A 22,181-nucleotide genomic window follows, 5' to 3' on the forward strand; every position below is an offset into this window, starting at 1 on the left:
AAATACAGTTGTCATTAAGATAGAAATGCCTCCCTTCCCTCCACAAACACACACACACACACAAAATAATCAAAGAAACTTAAACACCTATCACTTTATTGCATCAGTTCAGAGTAATTTTGCTTAAACCCATTACTGAGATGTGCTGCAAAATTAATTTACCACTTTCTTAATTTGCTTCCCATTTTTGACTGTTTACCATTTTCAAGTCAAACTCTGGAGTTGTTGAGTAATTTGAGTTCAGGGGGTGCTCAGTGACAGCCCTGGGACTCCCACCTGACTGTGGGACATGGTATCCAGCCTGGAACAACTAGCTCTGGTCACAAACCCCACAGCAAAGGCCGTCAGAGCAACCGGGCAAGTGGGATTTTATTGGTCATTTAGAGCTGTAGGACTACAGAGCAAGTCGGTGAAAAATGTCAAAAGAGCTTATTGTGGATTTCTTCTTTCTAATTTTCCAATCATAATCAAATTCATGACACTTGCAAAATTTTGGTTTGTCTTACTGTTGGTCTGGAAAGGGATGAGAGCAAGAGGATGGGAGAGTTCACCAACATTTTGAACATTTTTTCCCCTTATTGTTGATTCAGATGAGGAAAGGAAGAGGACAGGGTAAAGCAAATAAAAAGTCAATGTTTCAAAGATATTTTTTGAACTCCCAAAAAGTAAACTAGCTGTTGAAGTCAGTAGTCAGACTCCTTTTGTCCTTTTGAAGCACAGGGAGAAAAGATCTTGTTTCTTTTTTACATACAAGTTTCCTCACTCTCCTCCGAGGTTCTTGCACCAGGAAGAATGTCTTTTTTGTTGGCAGCATCTAGTTCTTTGCTGGTTGATCTCTCTGTATTTTTAATATCTGTCACCTCTTTGCCTTCCTGTTTGAAGCGTTTCATTATTAAAACAGAGAGCACTATGTACAAGACACAGCATCCTGCCCGTAGTCCTGCAATGAGGCCAAGGTAGACATTTCTAGGGGGGGAAAAAAGGGACAAAATATGTTTGTATTAAAAAAGCTTGCCAATTCTGAGTGGAAGCAAGTAAGATATAAAGTGTGGTTTGACAAAACCATTTATTCTCAGCCAGGTATTGCTTCATATTTTAAAATAAGAAGTTAACGGGCAGAACAAATGACCTCATAATATTAGCCCCAGGCAGGCCCTCATCTGGTTCTGCTTCTAGCAGAAATGTCTGGAGTGTGCTCCCATTCAGCAGACTATACTGTAGGGCTGAGACAAGAGGAGTTGCACCAGCTGGGGCTTTCTGCCTGTGGTCCCCCTCTTCCCCCAGCTCCTCACTGGCACACTTAGTGCTCCTGGTCACAGTTCTCCATGCACCATCAGTCATTTGGGTCCTCTCCAAGTGGATTTTGTGACGTGCCTCATACAATATGAAGGAAATAAATGAGGGATGTGGAAGAGCATTCTTCAGTGCTACACTTACTCCACAGTTTTTGAGGCTTCCAAAAAGCCAAAGTGTCACAGAGTTACTCAGTGCACTTACATTATTCAGCACAAGCTTCAAAAAAAGAACTAGTTCTAGCAACTTAAGGAAGTGTATTGCAATTTTATATGTCAGATTGAATCAAAATTATTTGGCTTATTTGATCTATTAAGGTCTAGTCAAATAAGGAGCTTTGATGCTGTTAGTATCCTAATCAGTCTGTAGACAATAGACACAAGGAAATAATACATTGGTCCTCAGTGCCCAAAGCTGCCTCAGAAACCAAATTCCCAACCCCTTAATAAAGATTCAACTTACCTGAATTCTTTTGTGTCATATACCCGGCAAGATCCAGATCCCCCACAACTTTTTGTCCCCCATTTCAAGCAGGTCTCATCTATCAAGGCACCAAAATAAATAGGGGCTGGGAGTCCTCCTGCAAGGAAGATATTTATTGTATGATCTCAGGTATGAAGATGTCATCATGTGGCATCATGTAAAGAAATAAGGAAATGAATCTCAGAGTTTCTGAATTATGGCTGCATAAAATGGGATTAAACATCCAGCTCCAGCTTTGAGAAACCAAGATTTGTGAAAATATTTAAACATCTACTTAGAGGGAGATGAAATGATGGAAGACTATCCCTTAACTGTATTCAGCCAGGAAAATGTTAGCAATTCACTTTAATGGCATTTTTATTAGAAGTATAACTTCTGTTGTTTAAACAAATAATATAACCAACATCTCTTTGGCAGTACCCTGTGTGGATTTACGTGCCATGACATATTAATATTTGTGTATACTAATGCATCTGTTCAGGTATCACACAACAAGTTGCTCTTAAAAATGCTCAGTGGAGTACAAAAGTCTGAAATTAGCCAGTAGACAGCAGGTGTATTACTTATGTAGTATTGAAAGAATTCCTTTTAGACAGTCATAATGCTTTAATATGATCTGGAAGCTGTTTGAGGGATAATGTGCAATTTTGTGGAGAAAACTACTTCATAAAAGCAGAAGATTGATTCTCTGCAGCATTCAGCTAAAATATGGACATTAGAAAAGAGATCCAAATGACTACTTGGGTTAGATTTCAAAAAGCAGCAAACAAGGGAAGATGAAAAAAGATTTGCTTGAGGCAGGGTAGACTACATATCTGAATACTTGAATGGTTATTTATTGCAGATAAACTAAAGAAACAAAATATTTGTCAGAGTACACAGGAGCTTTAAGTGAATAATGGTCAATAAAAGAGAGCATAGGTTGTTAAGGATATGCAGGCTGACCAAACTCAGGTAGGTATGTCCAAGAATCAAAAAACTCACTCCAAAAGTACAATGAAATTTCCTTCCTTTGCCTGATTACTTTGCTGTATAGAATAAAATTTCTAAAGAGATAATCATAATATGTAATTACATATCAGAAAACATTCAGCAAGCTTCTCCAAACACTTTGAAATGCAGTCTGCTTACAAGGAAAAATTCTGGAAAATTTGTTTTTCTCATCTGGAGAAAAGGCATTGCACTGCCTGACTTTGGTCTACCCCTTTGATTTCCCACTTGAATCCCACAAACAATTGAAGTCTTACCTAGTACTCTACCACCCAAAGTTTCAATCCCAACAGCAAAGGATTTCAGGTCTGGTGAAACAGATCTGGAAAGGAAATAAAAATGGTTTTGAGGAACAACAGAGTAACATAGCTAAAGTCATGCAGTGAACATCTGTACCTGCCCCACGCAAGAGTGCTGTGGCTCACCTAACACAGCCCACTCAAAACCTAATCAAAAACATTTACCAAAGTTAATTCTCAGATGCAGAGTCTCCTTCCAAGGGTGAACTGTCATTGAAATAAATGGGACAATTTACAGAAATTGATCTTGAGCCCAAGGAAAACAGGTTGCAAATGCTTTTGGGAGACGATGCACAGGAAAATTATAGTGAACCAACTAAAACCAGACAGTTCATGTAAATAAGTTAAGCTCCAAGAAGCTGTCTTGCTTTAGAAGGGGCTTTAGATATGCAGTGATGATCAGAGAGAACAAGAGTGTGCAGTTCTGCATTCAGGTTGAGCACACCCCTGCCTCTAGCATTTTACACAGAGACAGCAAATGTGAGTTATCTGCCTACAAAAGCACCTCATTCCTACCAGTGGAAAGCAGCCTGTGTCCTTCAGGTGAACTAGAAGAACTGACAGGAGTGCTGAGCTGGTACAGGGGCAGGAGGGGGCTTTGCTGTGTCCAGCCTGCTCCCTGAGCTTGAGTTTATACATTAGTGTATGGTCTCTTCAGCATTAACATGAAAGGCTTCTCATTGTGCACATTGGTGTTCTGAAAACTGGCCAGCAAAGTGAGCCTTGTCCAGAACCCAGGCATGTGCTGAAAATTACTTATACCCTTAGAAATACTGCAGAGGAATCAGCAGCTTAGACAAGTTATCTGGTCTTGTGCACTGATTGCAATTCACCCATGAGCACGAGGGGAGAGAAACTTCCATGTGAAAGACACAGAACACCATCTTTTCTTCTGAGTGTAAAATAGCAGTGCTGCTTTCCAACAGAAGGAATCAAAATTTAAAAGGTATTCCCGCAGACGTAGTTCTGTTTATACCAGCTGAAGGAAAAAAATGGGAGTATCAGACTTCTCACAACACAGAAGACATTGTGAGGCCACTGAGCTTAACAAAGGTGAATGTTTTTCTCCTGAGTAATATGAACAGCATGGTCACCTTGGACACGGCTTAGCACTGCATCTTATTTCAAGTTCAATGCACTGTTAAGAATATCTCTATCACTAGAAATGAAAACTAACTTTCAGGATCAGCATAATGCCCACCCATTTCATCACCAAAGTATCTACTCAGCCTCATACTGGAATTAAATTGTTGGATAGACATTTTGCTGTGCCTCTGAACAGAGGTGGATTTCAGAGTACAGGCAAATCCTCAGGAGCCTTATTTTGTCAGCCAGCCATATCTCAGAACAGGAATGAAATAGTAGATTCCATATTCTGTTTCTCTTTCCCCAAGTTTTATGGTCAAGGTAAGTTGAAGTATTTTACCTAAACATAATCATGTATGTAGGAGTGCCTCCTAAGGCTAACATAAATGCACATGCAGTCTGTAATGCTAAAAAATAGGGAAAGGCTTTGGTACAGCTTTCTCTTTGGCATTGTCCCAACACTGCAGAGGAATTGCCAAGCCTGTGCCCTTGTCCTTCCACACAGCTGCAATTGTGAAACACCTGAAAGGAGATGATGAGAAGAATAATTTATTTATTCAGAATTCAGTGGCAGAAAACAATTTTAGTAGCTAGATTTTTCATTCCCCATAACATCCAGCCTGTTGTTTATGCTGAAAGAACCCCCCTAATCATCTTTGCAGACTGATGGCCAGGTTCATTGGTATGCTCCAACCACTCTGACCTGCTCCAGAGACACAAAGCAACTGTGACTCTAGTTTCAGCCATGTCATTGCTAGAACAGAAGGTCCTCTGTGTGTGCTTAAAATGGGCTAAAGCTAAAAAAAATCAGACATGAAACTATTATCCAGCCATTCTGCTCAGGTACCCTATGAAGCAGATGAGTAACAACAAAAAAATAAAGATGTGGACTCAATGATGCAATCACACCTATTCTGTATCTAAAACAGCATTTGGTGCTCAACTGAGAGTGAACTACGAAGTTAGCAGGAGACATGGGTTTGGAAACCAATTTTCCTGAAGTGAAGCAAGAGAATATTGCTGGAATAAATGGATATAAGCCTGAAAATGTTGCTCATCTTTTTCAATATTGTTACATGAAGACAATTTTGATTCTGCCAGAAGACATAGCCATTTGCAGACACTTCTGCAAACCTACTGATTTTAATGGTCTTGTCCAGGTAGGATTGCTTTAAATCCTGGAAATGGCTTTACTGCTGATACATTGACCAAAATGTCCAGTTGCATATTTACAGGATCTCTTAGCTGTACAATTTGGTATTATGACTTGCTTTTCTGAGCTATGGCAGCTCAGGAGAGCACACGGTTCCAGTATGATCTGTAACAGTTTGTGAAACCAGCACTGAAAAGTTTATACAGGTCTGCTGCAGGTCAGTTGACACCACAGGATTTTGCTACTATAACAACCAGACTAGCAATGGGCACCTAAAGCAAACTCCTCTTAGCTGTGTTGTAGACACACATTAAAGAGATCTACTGAGAAACATAAAGCATAAAGTTTATGGTCATCCTTCAGAGAAGACAAAAAATTTTAAAAAATCTAAATAAAAGGATTCAAGAAATATAAGTTTAGAGTCTGAAGTTTTCATGTCTTTTCTGAATAGCTCGCTTACCTCACCCCAAATATTTTAAAAACCCTCCCTGCAGTCTTGCACTCAGTTTCTGTAAAGTTAAACCATACAGAATGGACACTTGTGTCTACAAGATTTCTGAATCACAAAGCCAAAAAATTAATAGCTGGAGAAATCGGGCTATATCTATAATTGTGGAATAATGGAATAGTTCGGGTTGGAAAGAACCTTTAGAAGCCATCTAGTCCAACACCCTGCAACAAGCAGGGACAACTTCATTTAGATTAGGTTGCTCAAAGGCCCATCCAACCTGAACTTGCATGTATCCAGGGATGGGGCATTCACCACCTCTCTGGGTAACCTGTGCCAGTGTTTCATCACCCTCAACATAAAAGATGTCTTCCCTATATCTAGTCTAAATCTACCCTCTTTTAATTTAAAACCATTACCCCCTGTCTAATTGCAACAGGTCATAGTAAATAGGCCTGTAAATGTATTTACCATATTCTTTCCTGTCCCAGTTGATGATTTACATCCTGCAAAGCAGGCTGTCATGTATGTGATCCCATCATCCCCACATACAGGGTCCCACTGATCCAGGTTGCAGCTGCAGTCAGCGTTGCAACTGGCCATGTAGATGTTCTTGGTGGAGGAAAGATGCTCTATTCTGGAGGGCAACAGAAAGAAATAAGAGAATTATTTAGTCAAATTATATAGCTTAAAAAATATCAGGGAATAGGCAGGAAAAACATGGAGAAAGTAAAGTGATGAACATGAACAAGTGTCTGCTACCATCCCGTGGACTGTGAAGTTGTCATATGGAGACTAAGGTAATTTCAGGTAAACCAAAAGTCTCTTGAGGTTTTTCATCAAGCATTAACATTTTTATGGATTTTATGGAAAAGGCATGGAACTGAAAAGGTATGGGTAGTCTTGGCTGGGAGGGAATATTTGGTATTATTTTTCCATTCAAAAGCTAACTCCAAGAAAAAGAAAATCATCCCTAGGATGTGGTCAAAGAAAAGGCCATGCTTTTCCTTAGCAGTAGGATATCACAGAATATCTGGGTGCTAGAAATGGTGATATAAAACCACATGAAACTGCAGCAGCAAGATGTCCTTTACATTTTTTTCACTGGATCAACAAGTGGCAATAAAATCTGTGTGAGTCTGAGTGAGAAGTGCTGCTTCTCTCTCAGCTCTGACCGTATCCAACAGCAGCAGCCCTGCACTGGGACTTGGGACAGGCTTGAGACCCATTTATTATCAGATCCCATTTCTTGTGTTCTATCATGGACTTTTATAGCTTTCACTTTTACCAAAATTCCTGTAAGAGAAATCAAAACCAGGCCCCAAAGAGTTAAACTAAGTAGGTGACAACCAGATTTGAGAAATTAAAAAGTGGGTAGTGACTCTGCAGGCATGTTGACAGGGCTCAGTTTTCAGAAAGTGTTAGGAGTCAACCATCTACAAATTGCCCCTGCTTCCAAGTCACTCACAATGTAAAGGAAAAAGTGTCCAAAATTTGCCTTTTCTTCCTCCTTACCCCGTACCCCTCAATCAAAACCACACATTAAGTAGGCTACATTTCTGCTAAGCCTTTTAGAAAGAAAAAATAACCGAGGTATTTTTCCCTCATTAGGCAGTTGCTTGTCTTCAAAATACAAATTGTTAAACAGGTAAAACAATAAATGAGTTGCTTAACACATGCTAAATTCTGCAGTCTCAGTTCTCCTGGAGAAACTGTATTTGGTCTTTCACTATATGTTGTCTGGTTGTTTCTGCTTATTTTTAGTTGACTCTACAGTATCAGATGTACTCAATCAGAGTTATCTCCACTGCACAAACCTCTGACACCTTTTATGTAACTAAGTTCAAAGTTGAACTGGATGTTAGGTTTGCTAAGAGAACTTAGGTTTTCCCCAAATATAGGCTTGGTTTCAAAAAAACCAGGGCTGAGTTTCTCTCTGAACTGAAAATGTAGCAAGCCCTGCTGGATTCAGTTTAATCCTTTAAAATCCCTTGAAATTTGGACCAGACTGAGCTAAATTTAAACAGTAGGCAATTGTGGCAGGATGCTAGAGTTGGGAAAATGTTCTCAAGAAAGCATGGCCATGGTCATGGCTTACATCTGTGTGCAGCACACAATCCATGACTACTTTCTGACTCCCAGCTGAGAAAAGTGTCACAGGCAGGTCAACAGCTCCAGGTACCACAGGGGGCTGGCAACTCCCCATGCAGGCTGATAACTACTGATCTAGTGGATGGTCCCTTCTAGAGGCAGTGTGGACTATGGGGAAGCCACTTTCAACATTTTTCTTACATCTCACTCCCTACATGATAGGAGGAGACTGGCTTTAAATTAAAGTTTTGAAATAGAATATAAAAATTTATTTTTCCTCTGATAAATTTCACCCTGATTAGTAATCGGCCAGAATATAGAGGTATATCATCAATATCCTTGCAATGTAGAATCTAGAAAAAATAGAAATAGATACTTTAGAAAAATAAGAAATGTCTGGTTTGAAATTTGAAAAACAAAATCAGTATATTCTGCCCATCCCCCACACTAGGTATCATTTCAGCCTGACAAGTCTGTGCTAACCTAGAATTTTCTTGTGTGCATAACTCTCAAAGAAGTGGTAAAATGATACAACCACAGCAGCTCCACTCCAGATGAAATCCCACTGATTGATACCAGCAAATGGCCTAACACAGGCCAACTGCAACAAAAATCTGTTGTATTTAAAGAGATACATATTTGAATGGATACAGCAATATGCTACAGTAAATCAACAGACAAGACACATCTTAGAAGTCATCCAAATCCAAATTTAAATGTTTTCTAGAGTGGAAGCTTTGTAGCTCAGAAGAGGTTACAAACCCAGTAGAGGTTGTGGGAGTAGAGAACCCAGGTGATGCACCACGTCCTGCACGGGGCAGAAAGCAGCTGTGACAAATGACACAACCAGCACAAACCCAGGGGGATACAAACCCAGAGTAGGGGGTTGTCAAACCGGCCACCTGGAGCACCTCACAGCTGCACGTGAAGTACAGGAGGTTTAACAAATACGCCGCTACAAAGGTGATGCAGGCGAACTTCGCCATTGCTGTTATGTGAAGTTTGAATTTCTTGATCAGAAAGCCCCCCAGAAACATCCCCAGGATCGTGATGGGTAAAAGTATCACACCTGCAAAGAGAAGATAATGAAAATGTTAACGGCTCTAGCTTGCATTGACTCTTTCAAGAAAAAATGTCTTGTTCTAGTATTTTCAAAATATCAGATACTCACCTGTTTTCCAGTTGATCCTTTGAGGTTCTGAGACTTGTTATTACCTTTTAGTAATTTTACTTACTTTCCCATTTTCTTTTATGAGTCATATTATGACTTTAAAAGCTTAGGTCCTCAATATTCCCTACCTTTTTACTGTACTGTTTTTTATATGTATCCTGATATAATAAAACCTATACAGTTGCCTGTTGGAAACTGGAGTAAATGAGATAAATGCCTTAGCTCACAGGCACTCCTTCATCTAAAATAAAATATTTAACTCTGTGAAAGATGCAAAAAGGTCTCCAAAATGGAACATAAAAGGATGCTACATCAGGTTCTGGGCTAGATTCCATTTAGATCTGAGAGTGAATCACAAGAAGATTTGTATTTAGATTTAATCTCTTCAGTATTTCACAAGCACCAACCCTAACATTTATGTGCTGAACAGAGATCTCTAACAGGCTTTTACTGGGAGGGGTTTGCTTTTCTCTGTGTGTTTTTTTCAGTTGGTTGTGTTTTTGGGGCACTTTTTTTGGGTGAAACTTTCTCTACATCCAGAAAAAAAAGATAGGAAAAAGAATGTTCTTCCCACATTTGTACCCGACCAAAGCCCGGTGCCTTCAGGTCAAACTAATGCAATATCAGTTCTGCAATGACCTGGAATATTCTGGTTTTCCCTTCAAATTATGAGACAATCACTGTAAGATTAATATAATTTCAGCATTTCTTTTTTTCTGAACACTACAAAGGACTTATTTTTTGAGGGAACTGGTAAATAGAAAAAGAGCTTTGAAATGAATGAAGTGACTCAAAATTTGACATTTTGGTTTCTTCTTGGTTACGAAATTTGCATTTGTAATCAAAATGGAAGAACATTTATACCTAAGTGTTATTCTGAAAAGGAAAAAAAAAATCACACATTTCATTAGACTTTTAAAATTATTTTTTCTCTTTTAGTTGTTACTTTGTTGTAGCTTATGTGTCACAGAAGCAGACTCATAACCCAAAACTCACTATGAAAAAAGCTGTTCTAATAATCCTCTAGCTCACTGAATTGGGAACACCAGGAAAATTAACACTAAAATTAACCTCCATTTTCAAAATATGGTAGGAAAATTAATAAACCACTAAATACTTTCTTTTTAACCAAAAAAGTTCACAGAAGCTCCTCCTAAAAATGAAGGCAAAATAACAAAAGAAAAGCTTCCTTTTTGACACTGGAATTTGAAAGGACAACAGGTACCCACCAATTAGAAAGATGGCTCTTGCCACAGACACATTAAATTGTTGCTCCATAAACTTTGTCTCGTAGGTTATAATCCCAACAAGAGCATTGTACTGCAGAATAGTAAGGAAGATGTACACCAGGAAAATTGAATTCCCAAACAGTTTCCTCAGAGCTGGCAAGAAATCTGCAATGGAGAGGTATATGCTGTACACCCTGCTAAACACAGAGAAGAGTTGTTTTGACATCCTTAAGATAGTAAAATCAATTTTGATTTAATTACTGGTTGTATTGCAGGTTATAATTCTGTGCCTACCAAAACACATCCTTGCTCAAGTGAGAGTTTTCCTCATTGCCCACACATGCCTTACAGGAGCAGCAAGGCCAAATGGCACAGAGGATACTGAGGTGGGAATCAGAAATCCTACATTGTCTTGTGTGTGACACAGGACTCTTCATTACAGGCACCAGCACGGCTTCTCGATGCCTGTACAGAGCATTAAGACCCTCTGTAATGTAAAATTTGGTGCCTAAAGCAGGAGCCTTCACAAACCACACAAGAGTCCCATATGAGTGTGACATTCAGAGAAAGAGAGCACCTGACCCAGAAAAAGGCTGGAATCATTCCTGAGACACTTGATGAGAATACCTGAAGTCCACTAAATTAAAGTGAACGCAAAAACCCACATTTGGACTGCAGCCTGGCTCTTGGCACACTTGCCTGAAAGATGACAGGTCAAAACACCCCTGCTGTAGGGTTGCACATACATACATACATGCAAATAAGATCTTAGGTCTTACCATAAAAATATAAAAAGAAAAGCAAGGGGTCATTGGGTCTGACATTGCCTATACAAGGTTAACTCAGCATCCCTGAGCTCTCACACAGGAGTTGCAAATCCAGAGAAATCCCTCCAAGAACCAACGCAGTACTTAGCCCCAGGTTTCCTTACCATTTGTAGGCCACAGGGAAACACTGGCCTGCCAGCTATGGATCAACTATGAACTGAGGATCTCTGATCAGAGCAACAGCACAGGCTTTTTCCAGCTGTCAGACATAAGGAGAGGACTGAAACCTGCCCTTGCACGTAATTATAATAGTGCAAATTAAAGACAACTTTTTTGTTGTCTTTGACATCATCATTTGCACTGCAGAAACACGCATTTTGCTGAAGGTTGTGCAAGTCCCTGCTCAGCTCAGAATGAACTCATGAACTAGAATTTGCATGCAAACATTTGGGTGATAATCTTTCACCTTTTACTGCCTCTGAGAACTTTAACTGTGGCTGAGCTGGGGAGTCTATTTTACAGTGATCTCCTTGGACAGATAAATTACTAATCTTCTGGGTTTGATTCTCTCCTTCTTTTGGTACAGAGTAAGGCAAAAACCAGAAAGGCAATGAAGCAATGAAGTTGACTGATCCACAGATAAGCAATCCAAGCCACCAGGCACCAACCCAACGGGTATCCTTAGGATTTATGCTGATGGCATCTGTAAAATACAGAAAGCCAGGAAAAGATATTAAATATCATGCAGAGCAATTACTATAGATATCCTTATATATATGTGATTTAAAGACCAGAACAAAGGTGATTTATGTTCCATACAAAGAATTGAAATGCGGTTTGTTTCAAATCATAGAATCATTTGGGTTGGAAGGGACCTTTAAAGATCATTTAGTTCCAACTCCACTACCATAGGCAGAGACACCTTCCACTAGACCAGGTTGTTCAGAGATCCATCGAATATGGCCTTGAGACTTCCCGGGATGGGGCACCCTCAGCTTCTCTTGGCAACTTGTGAATGACCCGTCCCTGGAAGTGAATCAGTCCTATGCAAGTGCAAATAGATATCTCTATTTAAGCCTGTGGTGGCATTTTATTGCCCTAATCTTCCAATACTTTCAGTGGGAATGAGTGATGGCAATAAAGCCATTCACCACCCAAAAAGAACTTCCCTTTCTCAATTTCCCACTGTCAAGCTCTTCTTTGATCCCCAAACATTTTTTCCCCAAATTTCCTTAAATGTTCCCTGGGATTAGAGACTTGTAAGTGATTTGAACAACTAAATAAATTTTTATATGAATCTTTGGTGCATCCTTCTTAAGAGAACCTAATTTTTGCCAAGTGTTTAAAGGCTTCCATGAGCCTTTCACTGTTCCCTCAACATGAGGATGGTCTTTCATTCACTAATATTTTCTCTGCTGCACAGCAAGGGTGCAGCAATTGTGTTTGCAAGCATAAAAGAGGTGCAGTGGGAATAGGGCTCTTCCATCAAGGACTATTCCAGTCACACTACAACATGGCAGATATTAAAATGTAAACACCACCACCTTTTGAGTAGGAAAAACTCTCTGAGAGCCTCTCTTTTTGAAGCAGTAAACTGGGAAGGTACTTCTCGGCATGCAGGTTCTTACATCCAGCCACCTTCTTGATTAACACACCACCCCACAGCCTCTTACCAGTATCCACAACACCAATGTCAACCCAGAGGCTGGCACAGAAAGAGCCAAGCAGGAAGCCCAGGGTCGGCCCAAACATGCCCGAGGATCTCACCAGGCCTGTGAGAGAAGAGAGTCAGCACATGAGAGTGAGCAAAACACTGGGAGGACAAGGCAAGCCGCCTTCTCTGAGGGCAAGGAAAGGAGAGAGGAAGGAGGAGACAGAATAGGGGCACTGACCATTAGGGAATGTCTAATGGGAAGCTCCTGAGCAGCAGGAATATAAGCCATAAGCTGCCATAAGCTGCGACGTAGAAGGTCTCACGTGGACCACTGTGTGCAATTCATTGGCAAGATTCTTGTCTTGGAAGGAATAGGAAGAAAGAGAATAGCATTGCAATGGCTTTTATCTCTGCCCCTCCCTACTTTTCAGTTTTTGTAGTTGCATTGTTCAGCTTGTGCCAGTTAATTAATGACCATCCAACTCTAGGCCTGCTGGAGGTGCCACAGGTCCGACAGGGACTCTATTTCCAGCTTGCAGAATGTTCTGTGATTGTACAAGCTAGGGTTTTTCCCTGTACTACATGTTTAGGTCCCTTAATTCTAAGAGCAGTAGTTCATCTGATGATGTACTTGTAAGAAGGCACATCTTTGCAGTTTGGGATGGCAGGGACAATAAAAGTGTGCAGACATGGACTTAGGTACAGGACCCTGAGAATACTTTCAGTGGGCAATAAGGAGATATAAGCATCCCTGTGTGTGATCAAAGTTCATTAGACAGAATCTTTGTTGATTCATTCAGCACCAGAACAAGCAAATCAGTGAACTGTTGTGTCAATACGTACTGACGTGGCTGTAAAAACCAAATCAAGAAATTTAGTGATTAAGTAGTGCCATCTTTAAAATCAGATTTCAGTTTTGCTACTGCCTTCTCTGGGCCTCCCATTTTCTGCCCTGTTTCTGCTTAGGAAGGAGATAATATGGGATCAGAAGAAGGTGGGATGCCTCTAGAAGCAAATGAATAAGCTAGGAAGACTAGCAGAAACCTAGGAAGCCAGGCTGCATTCTGCTGGCTGGCTATGCAAATAACAGCACAGTGTGATTTTGGTTACCACTGCTGGCAATCAACACAAAATTAAAATATCCTCAAAATAATTGAAGTGTAGGTCCTCACATTCCCTTGCCACCTGTTTCGATCAATTGAAGTTTAGTTGTGAGGAGGCAACAGGTTCAAAAAAAAAAGTTCAGTGATTTGGATTTCTGAAATTCTAGTGTGGAACTGCCACCTGGGAGCTGCTTAAAGTTAGAGAAGGTTTAATTCTATTAGAAAAGAAGGAATTATTGACCAAATGCCTGTCACTTCTCGCCCATATTCAGTACTGTGCTCTGTAAATCCTGCTGCGTTGTTCTACTGAAGAGTTTTTCCTCCTGAGAGAGAAAATTGGTTTTGCAAACTCTCTTCTGAATCTGGTGATTACTCGGCTAATCATCAAGAACTTCTGCAGTAAATTCTTACAGCTTAACAACTGTGCTAACTTTTTCTTTTCTGTTCCTTCCCGTGGCGACTCTGGTACTATTATGACACAACAACTCTATCAAAAAGGTTCTAATGCATTTCATTAAGAAAATGCTGTCTCTGCCTCAAAGTAGCTTATGCTTTTACTCAATATCTAAGGGCAAAATAAAAAGGAGAGACAGGAAACAAACTTCTTGTTTAGGGTCAAATAATGAGACCAATGGTAAAAATTTATCAACAAGTCTTGACTGACTTTTTTACTATAGGACAGTTTTATTTTTGTGTGTTTTACAAAAACACTGATCCTAAATTGATTCATGCATCTGGTAAAAAATAAGACAATGAAAAAAATTAAAGTTAGTTAAGAAAAGAAATTCCAGCTCTGTGACAAAGATTATTTCAACATTCATGTTTTTGCAAATAGGTTCATCCACAAAAATGGAATAAGAGACCGAAAATTGTTATTCTGAATGTAAAAATGAAATATTTTAATACTCTGTAAATTAAATACTCTATTACACTTGCATAATCCGAACAAATTTTCATTTTGGCTGAAGCCATGCTATTCTCTGTGTCTAGTTCATATTTTTTATCTCACTTCCTCAACAGTCCTCAACCTGTGTCAATCTCTCCCAGATCAGACTCTGACATGTAAAAAATTCAGCTGAACTTTTAAAAATACCTCTAATCAGAAGCTCAGAGGCGATTACAAATATTTTGGATAACTTCTGAGTCGAACACTTGCTTTTGACAGCTAGCCCCCTAATTTCTTCAAAATGCAGATTTCCTTATCCCCAGATGAAGACGTTTACCATGGCCTTACCCTGCAGCATTACATACTGAGCACCTCCTGAAACTGTGTCTTACTCTCTTTATGACCAGCTCAATTTCACCAAGTTTACTTCAGGCCACAGTTTTGACCTCCCTCAGCCACACAAACACCCCATGCTCTCAAAGCAGTTTGCCAACAAATTAATCAGCGTGGGTGTAAGTCTTTCTGTCTTGGGCAATAGGTTATCTGCCATAAAAAACAAGAACAACAAAATCCCAATTAGAAAGGATTTGTTACAACACCCTGGTAAGGTGGTGTTTTCCCTTTGGTAACTAGTGACTTTAGAAAGCTTTCAAAAAGAGTTGTGCTGCCTGTAAAACTCAAAAAGTCAGGTAAGAGCTTCTGAAACACGTTTACATTAGTGTGGTCACATTACAGATCCTAACACTAAGGATCATTTCCTTATCTGTGAAACAGTGATTAGGCAGAATTTTATCCTCTGAAGCTGTGGTGCTGAGGATGATATGCCAGATAAGGCAGATATGACTTTGCACTTTGGAGAAATGAGTATTTGATTATGCCTCTCTTCATCACAGAGAAAACAGGTACACATGTAGCAGAAGCCACTTGGGGAAAGCAAAAGGGCCATCTGGAAAATACCCTTAGAAAATAAACATGAGATCTCTTTGGCATTGTTTTTTGTCTCTGTACAATACAAAATTATCCAAATAGAGCAGATAGATTTTTTTTTTTTTTTAATTTGCTTGGCTATAGAAATGTTAAAAGAAAGAATGTTTAGCATCAAAATCACTGATTTGTATCTTACCTATGTAAAACGCTGAGTTTTCTTCCTTAGAAAAATCATCAAGATATGAAACTCCCAATGGCATAATTGGTGCTTCCCCAATTCCACGTAAGAGGTTCCCCATCAACACAAAGAGCCATAGATAGGAATTTGTTGTTTTCTCACATTCTGCAGGCCATAAACATTGACATTTCTGTGAGCATAGTTCTGGCAACACTTTATTGCAACAGTAAAGTTACATAAAATATGGGGTTTAACAGTCATTATTGGGTGGGTTTGTATATATCATGGTTTCTACAGGGGTTTTACTGCTTTCCAGTAAAAGAGGGTGTACAAAATGGGACAAGCAGAAGAAGGGAATCCAGCATCAGAGCTTTTGCTTACCAACATTTTCCATTGTGCTGGGTGTTTCCATAGCGTCTGTGACTGGGTGGCCCTCAGAGGATGCTGGGGAACAAGCTGATACACTCGTGGTGGAGTTGTCCACACTAACAGTTATCCTCTCATAATTGTAACTGGAAAACAACTGTGTAAAATACAACTGAAACGTGAAAGACACTGCTCTGCAGGAAGTGTGTATGAGCCTTGTGTCCATACATGCTTATTCCTGTTATTGGCAGGAAAAACAAAGGGGCAGCCCATTTCCAGTGCTTTGCTTAAAGAAAGGTAGGTATCCTAATACCTTTTTCAAATGATCTGATGATTCCAACACCAATATTTTATTGGGCTAAAGAGTAAAAAAGCTGCTTCCAGGGATTAAGAGATGATTCCTTAGACTGCAGGACAGAGGCAGAGTCCCTCCACATCTGCCTAAATACAACAGTGTTGATGTTTTTCCATGCTGGTACCTCTTTCTCCTTTATGTGGCAGAGGTGTAACATGGAGATTTCTCTGCTAGTGTAAAATTAGATAGCTAAGGATCTAGTAGTGATCTTCTTGTGTCTATAGAGATTAACACAGGCTGCAAGATACACATGCCACTTTGTCTGCATTAAGCCAGCTACAACAACAATTCTGCCAAGTCAATTGAAGCCAGCTGGAGTACATTTATGCTGCATTGTGATAAATGGAGAGCAGATATTCCCTCTGACTGTGTCATCAACCTCAATATTGTGACAGATGACAGTGAGGTCCCCGTGGCCACTGGGGTTTGCTCAGTGTTTGGCAAATGGGTGATTTTCTAAACCTGGCTCTGAGTTTGGGTTAAATCAGATATTTCCATAGCTCTACTTCTGGCCTTTCCTGTCCCCTGCAGTGCAGGTTCCCCCACAGTGACTGTGGCCACTTTCCATATTGTGATCCTCAGATATGATTCTTTCCATACACTCCTTATCAGAGGTATTGATCATGTAACTAAAGAAGATGTTCAAAACAATTTTAATTTTTGAGGGATAGAAGGGTTTTATTTTCAGCTACTACTCAGTAAGAATGCCAAATGATTGGAAAAGTATGACCTACTTCTGACTTTAGTGTAAGCACTAAAGCTTAGATGTGAAAGGGTATTTAGATGATTAATTTTCCCTCAGTTCAGTAGAGATAGACACAAATCTTCATAGTTTTGAAGAGCTTATGGAGAAAGCCATCATGGAGAAAGAAACCTTTTCCATCGAGGTCTCACTACAGTTCATTTAAAAAGGAAAATAAAGGAAAACATCTAAAAAAAATATGTGTATATATATATACACATATATATCCATCCCTGATGAAAAATTCCACCCACTTTCTGCCTAATTATGTATAAGTTCTGAGAAGCCTGGGGCTTCTCTCTTTCTTACCTGTAGAAAGTGGTAAGCTTTCAGAGAGGAAATCAGAAAGTCAATACTAAACATTTCGCCCATTAAAACCTTCCTGCTACCTGGAAGAAACTACCATTGTCAAGCTTTTAACTCAGGTTTATGATTAGAAAACACTTCATATGATCAAGTTTAATTAGTGCACAATGTAAAACACTTCCATATTTACCGTCCCATTAGGAACTGAGGCATCACTGACAAAAACGCTCCTAAGGACATGACGAGACACCCAACAGCAATTATTTTGGGTCGATGAACTCTTGGTCCAAGATAGCTCACCAACACCATCACCATTAAGTTACCTGCGTCAACAGGAGAGAGAACCAGCACAAAAAGTGATTTATTTTCGAGGTGAAAGTGTGCTAAGAAGCAGTACTTATCCACTTTCAAAGGAAGTACTCGTACCTATCTCAAAGCTGCCATCGATAATTCCAACAATTGATGATGAGATTTCAAATCTCCTTTCAATTTGACTGGACATGCTCTTCATGTAGCTTCCAGAAAATCCTTTGGCAAAAAAGGAAAAAGCTAGAGCTCCAAGAAATATCTGAAGAGAGAAAATAATTGAGTTTGCAAAGAAATAATTTTTGCTTCATGGCTGGATGCCTGAGCAACCCACTCAAGAAATATAGAAATCATGTGCTTTGCTTTCTAATTCTCTGTGAAGATAATCTTCTTATTGTTTTCATTAAAACAGAAGATTTTACTTTCTTTTTCAGGGTGGCCTCCAAAGACTCTTCTACTGCAAAGAAAAGGAAAATTGACACTGATTGCATGCACCTTCTAACTTTCTGACACATACTGTTTTAGCTGTTTCCTTCCTTCGGGGAAATCTGTAACAAAATATCATTCATTACTGGTAGTTATTATCATGGTATGTCTCCTGTTCTAAAAAACATGACTTGAAAGATACAACTGCAACTACCACTGTGACTGTAACACACCTCTAAATGATTTGTTACTAAAATATGGTCTCACATTTTAACTTCTGAGAATATTTATTGACTTTTGTGTGCTTGGATTCACAACTATGGAAACAGAATGGTTTTGGTTGGAAGGGACCTTAAAGATCATCCAGTTCAAACCCCCCTGCCGTGGGTAGGGACACCTTTCACTAGACCAGGTTGCTCAGAGCCCCATCCAACCTGGACTTAAATACTTCCAGGGATGGGGCAGCCACAGCTTCTCTGGGCAACCTGTTCCAGTGCCTCATCACCCTCACAGTAAAGAATTTCTTCCTAATATCTAATCTAAACCTAATCTCTGTCAGTTTGAAGCCATTCCTCCTTGTCCTGTCACTCCAGGCTCTTGTAAATTGTCTCTCTCCATCTTCCTTGTAGGCTCCCTTCAGGTACTGGAAGGCCACAGTTAGGTGTTCCCAAAGCCTTCTCTTTTCCAGGCTGAATAATCCCAACTTTCTCAGCCTTTCCTCACAGCAGAGGTGCTCCATCCCTCTAACCAACTTGGTGGCCTCCTCTGGACTCGCTCCAACAGCTCCATGTCCTTCCTGTGCTGAGGACCCCAGAGCTGGATGCAGCACTGCAGGTGGGGTCTCACCAGAGCAGAGTAGAGCGTGCTGCCCACACTGCTTTGGATGCAGCCCAGGGCATTGTTTCCAATGCATACAGTGTCAAACAGTGTCACACAGAACCAATTGAACTTTAGTAGAACTTCACAGTTTGGTATTCCAGAGAAAATATGTGGTGAGGGCTCCTCTCCATACCTTTAGCTGTGAACAATTATGGCACGGGGTATTGACAGGGACCACGCTGCCATCACTGTCCTGGAAGAGTGACTTTTCTTTAAGTTGGCCAGCAGAGATTGGTCCGTCCATGGTTTTCCTCCTCCAGGTCTGATATGTAGGTCTTCCTGTTTGAAAAATATCACTGTGTTTATCTATTATTTGCATAAGAACACAGGTTCCAATGTTTTTCAGACCCATGCAATGACAAGACACTACTTGAGACGTCTACACATTGACACCTTTTCTCAGGAGGACATTAAAGAGTATTCAAAGTGTTATTGTACCAAATTAAGGACTGGTGCACCTGATCTGTAAAATCTGCTTGTTAAAGGACTTCAGGACCTTCTTGGATAGGCGGAAAATTTAGAGGAAACTTACTGACAGTTTTTAGACATCTTTGTGGAGAAGTAAAGTCCCTGTGTAGTTGGAGACTTAGGAGAATTTGTCAGAGAAACATCTTTAGCACGTTTGAACCAATTCTTACGTTCTCTTCGAGAATTTTAATCACTGTCCCAGACTAAATGGACCTTTGGTGTGATCCAGTAGGATTCTGATATTTTATTTGAGTATTTTCTTAGTGAACACTACCATTCTGTCAACCATTCCAATGAGTAACATTATTTACCAGATACATGTAGAATCAGACCACAAATAAGGACAGAGAAGAAAACAGCGTAAGCAATACAGTAGGTAAAAATGTAGTAAGGAAAAACAAAGCAGTGATCAAAGGAAACAAATAATGACTGTCTATAAGTCCACAAGCCTTCACAAATTCCTGCAGGGGAGATGATAAATGTAGTTATTTTAATTAGACTTCTAAAATTTTCTGTTTAAAAATTGGCTCTGATGTAAGGAGTCATCTTAGCTATGTTGGCTGATGTAGAGCAAACGATCAGGGAAAACCAGCTAATACAGAGAGATCTGGAAGGATAACAAGTCAAAAAGAGCTTTCCAAGTTTTTCTCTTGGAAAACTGCTGCTACAGTACCAAAATCAATTAGTTAGCTCTAATCTATGTTGGCACATATATTAGAGGAGTATAGAGGAACATTTGTCAAGAAATTGTTTTTCCCCCCAAGACACCGGAATCTTAGATATGCCATTCTATTTAATTCCCCTGGGAATGTCTCAAAGTTTTCCTCCTACAGGCCCCAGAGACCAACTGACCCATGAGTGGAGCCCATTCAAGTGCCATGAGGGATTTGACACTGGGGTGGTAGGGATGTGGCAGGGTCTCAGGCCAACCTGCAAATGTCCCTCAGTTCCTCTGGAGAGTTCAGTTCTCCAAAGCAAGATGCCCTGGAGCAACCTGGATTCCCTGAGAAATGTCCACCCATGCCCAGAAAGGACAACACTCTCTTAGCAACCCAACAGCCCCCTAAAAGTTACCCCTAATGACTGAAAATAACACTAATGTCTAATAAAGAGATCTAAAGCCTCATAAGATGTCTAACTTAAATTTTGTAGATTTTAGTTCCAAATTCTACTCCAGTAGGATCCACCAAAAGGGACTATGAAAAGCAAATAAATATATATTTCAGACTAACCCACATATGAAATTTCTAAAGAGATCTAACCTTCCTCAGATCATATCCAGCAGCTCACAAGTCAAAAAGCATTGAAAAAATATGCTATAGGTAATTAAAGTATGGTGAATTCACACTTACCCCAATCTTTATAGGATAGGAGTTGAAAGACAGGGTTTTCTAAAGCAAATACATTCTTTATTGATTTGTATGTTGCTGATGATTAACTTTGTGAAACATCTGACTCTGTTAAATAAACAGTATCTAAATCAGTGACACAGTTTCTTTTCACAATATTTAATTTTAAATATAAAATTTCATTTATGGTGCCAGATGAAACATCTACATTAAACTTATAGAAAACATTAAACTGTAGAAACACTTCTTTTACATCTAATCAAGCAATAACATTTGACATAATCACTCTATGAAAATCTGAACTTTGGCAAACCAGTGAATCATTAACACCAGTGGTATTCAAAATTAAATGAAGTAAGAAAAATAATAAAAGATTCAAGTTGTGAATTAATGGTAATGAATAGGGTTTTTTATGGAGAGATAAAACACCCCACTTTCCACACTGTTTATCCTTTAAAATAATATATTGAATTTGCCAAATTGTACCTTTGCACTTCTCATAATCTGCTTCAAGTTTAGTGACGTTGAGACATGCAAAAAGCCTGCACTAGCACATAAAGCCTAGACAAACAAACTAACTAAAGGAAAGAAGCAGGAAGGGAGGGTGTGGAGAGGCAGAGAGAGAACTTACTTTGTGTCAGTGCAATGTCAGGCTGTTTCTTTCCCGTGCCCGAGGGCTTCCAGGCTCGGAGCCAGCACAACGTCACGGCAAAAGCTCTGCCTACTCCGAGAAGTGGAGCACTTCAACACATGGGTTCTTTTAAACCTTGGATTTCCTTCTTATGGCGATTGCAAAACTTTCCCACAGCCACCGATAGATACAAAAGCTTTGCAAAACGAGGCAGGTTTCTTGCGCTGTCACTGCTTTGGCAGCCTACCTGCCAGCGTGTCCGTGGTGCCAGCCTCTCCCAGGCGGAACAACTTGTATTCTTCACTCCTTTTTTTTTTTTTTTCCCCTAAACTCTAAACATTAAAGCTGCATGAAGCACCTCTCCAAAGGGAAGTCCCTGCCATCCACCCAGCAACCGTGGAGTGGTTCAGCAGAAGAGCCTTGAGAGCGCAGGCTCGGTTTTTCCAAGCGTCTTAGCTACAGCCTCAGTAACTTTCACTCCTTGGTGCCTTTGATGAGAGTCAGTAGAGATACTGAAAGATGACTTAGCTCCTGAAAGGGCATGAATTGCTTATTGACCTGTGCCACTTTTTGGTATGGGTCCCAACCCCAAGGA

The 22,181-nt window shown here is 39.8% G+C and overlaps 1 protein-coding gene across 3 annotated transcripts; it reads right to left on the bottom strand.

Annotated features, from left to right (window-relative positions):
• Positions 1-351: 351 nt before the first annotated feature.
• On the bottom strand, positions 352-21,780 carry LOC103760739 (solute carrier organic anion transporter family member 1C1). 3 transcript variants are annotated; one of them, XM_018080718.2, is made up of 16 exons: positions 21,587-21,780; positions 20,959-21,063; positions 19,272-19,417; positions 17,954-18,095; positions 17,718-17,850; positions 16,140-16,270; positions 15,777-15,923; positions 12,684-12,782; positions 11,477-11,713; positions 10,244-10,408; positions 8,717-8,912; positions 6,224-6,389; positions 4,492-4,673; positions 3,024-3,088; positions 1,756-1,873; positions 352-966 (listed from the first exon to the last, which is right to left on the bottom strand). In XM_018080718.2, exons 3-16 carry the CDS (start codon positions 19,380-19,382, stop codon positions 744-746), a joined length of 2,115 nt encoding a protein of 704 aa, XP_017936207.2. In that variant the 5' UTR covers positions 19,383-19,417; positions 20,959-21,063; positions 21,587-21,780; the 3' UTR covers positions 352-743. The 3 variants fall into 3 exon arrangements, with proteins under 3 accessions (XP_017936207.2, XP_017936208.2, XP_017936209.2); XM_018080719.2 differs by lacking the exon at positions 20,959-21,063; XM_018080720.2 differs by lacking the exon at positions 15,777-15,923.
• Between the last annotated feature and the right edge of the window lie 401 nt (positions 21,781-22,181).

Source organism: Manacus vitellinus, unplaced genomic scaffold, assembly GCF_001715985.3.
Source record: "Manacus vitellinus isolate BGI_N305 unplaced genomic scaffold, ASM171598v3 scaffold_5_pilon, whole genome shotgun sequence".
In the NCBI taxonomy this organism is placed as follows: Eukaryota; Metazoa; Chordata; class Aves; order Passeriformes; family Pipridae; genus Manacus; species Manacus vitellinus.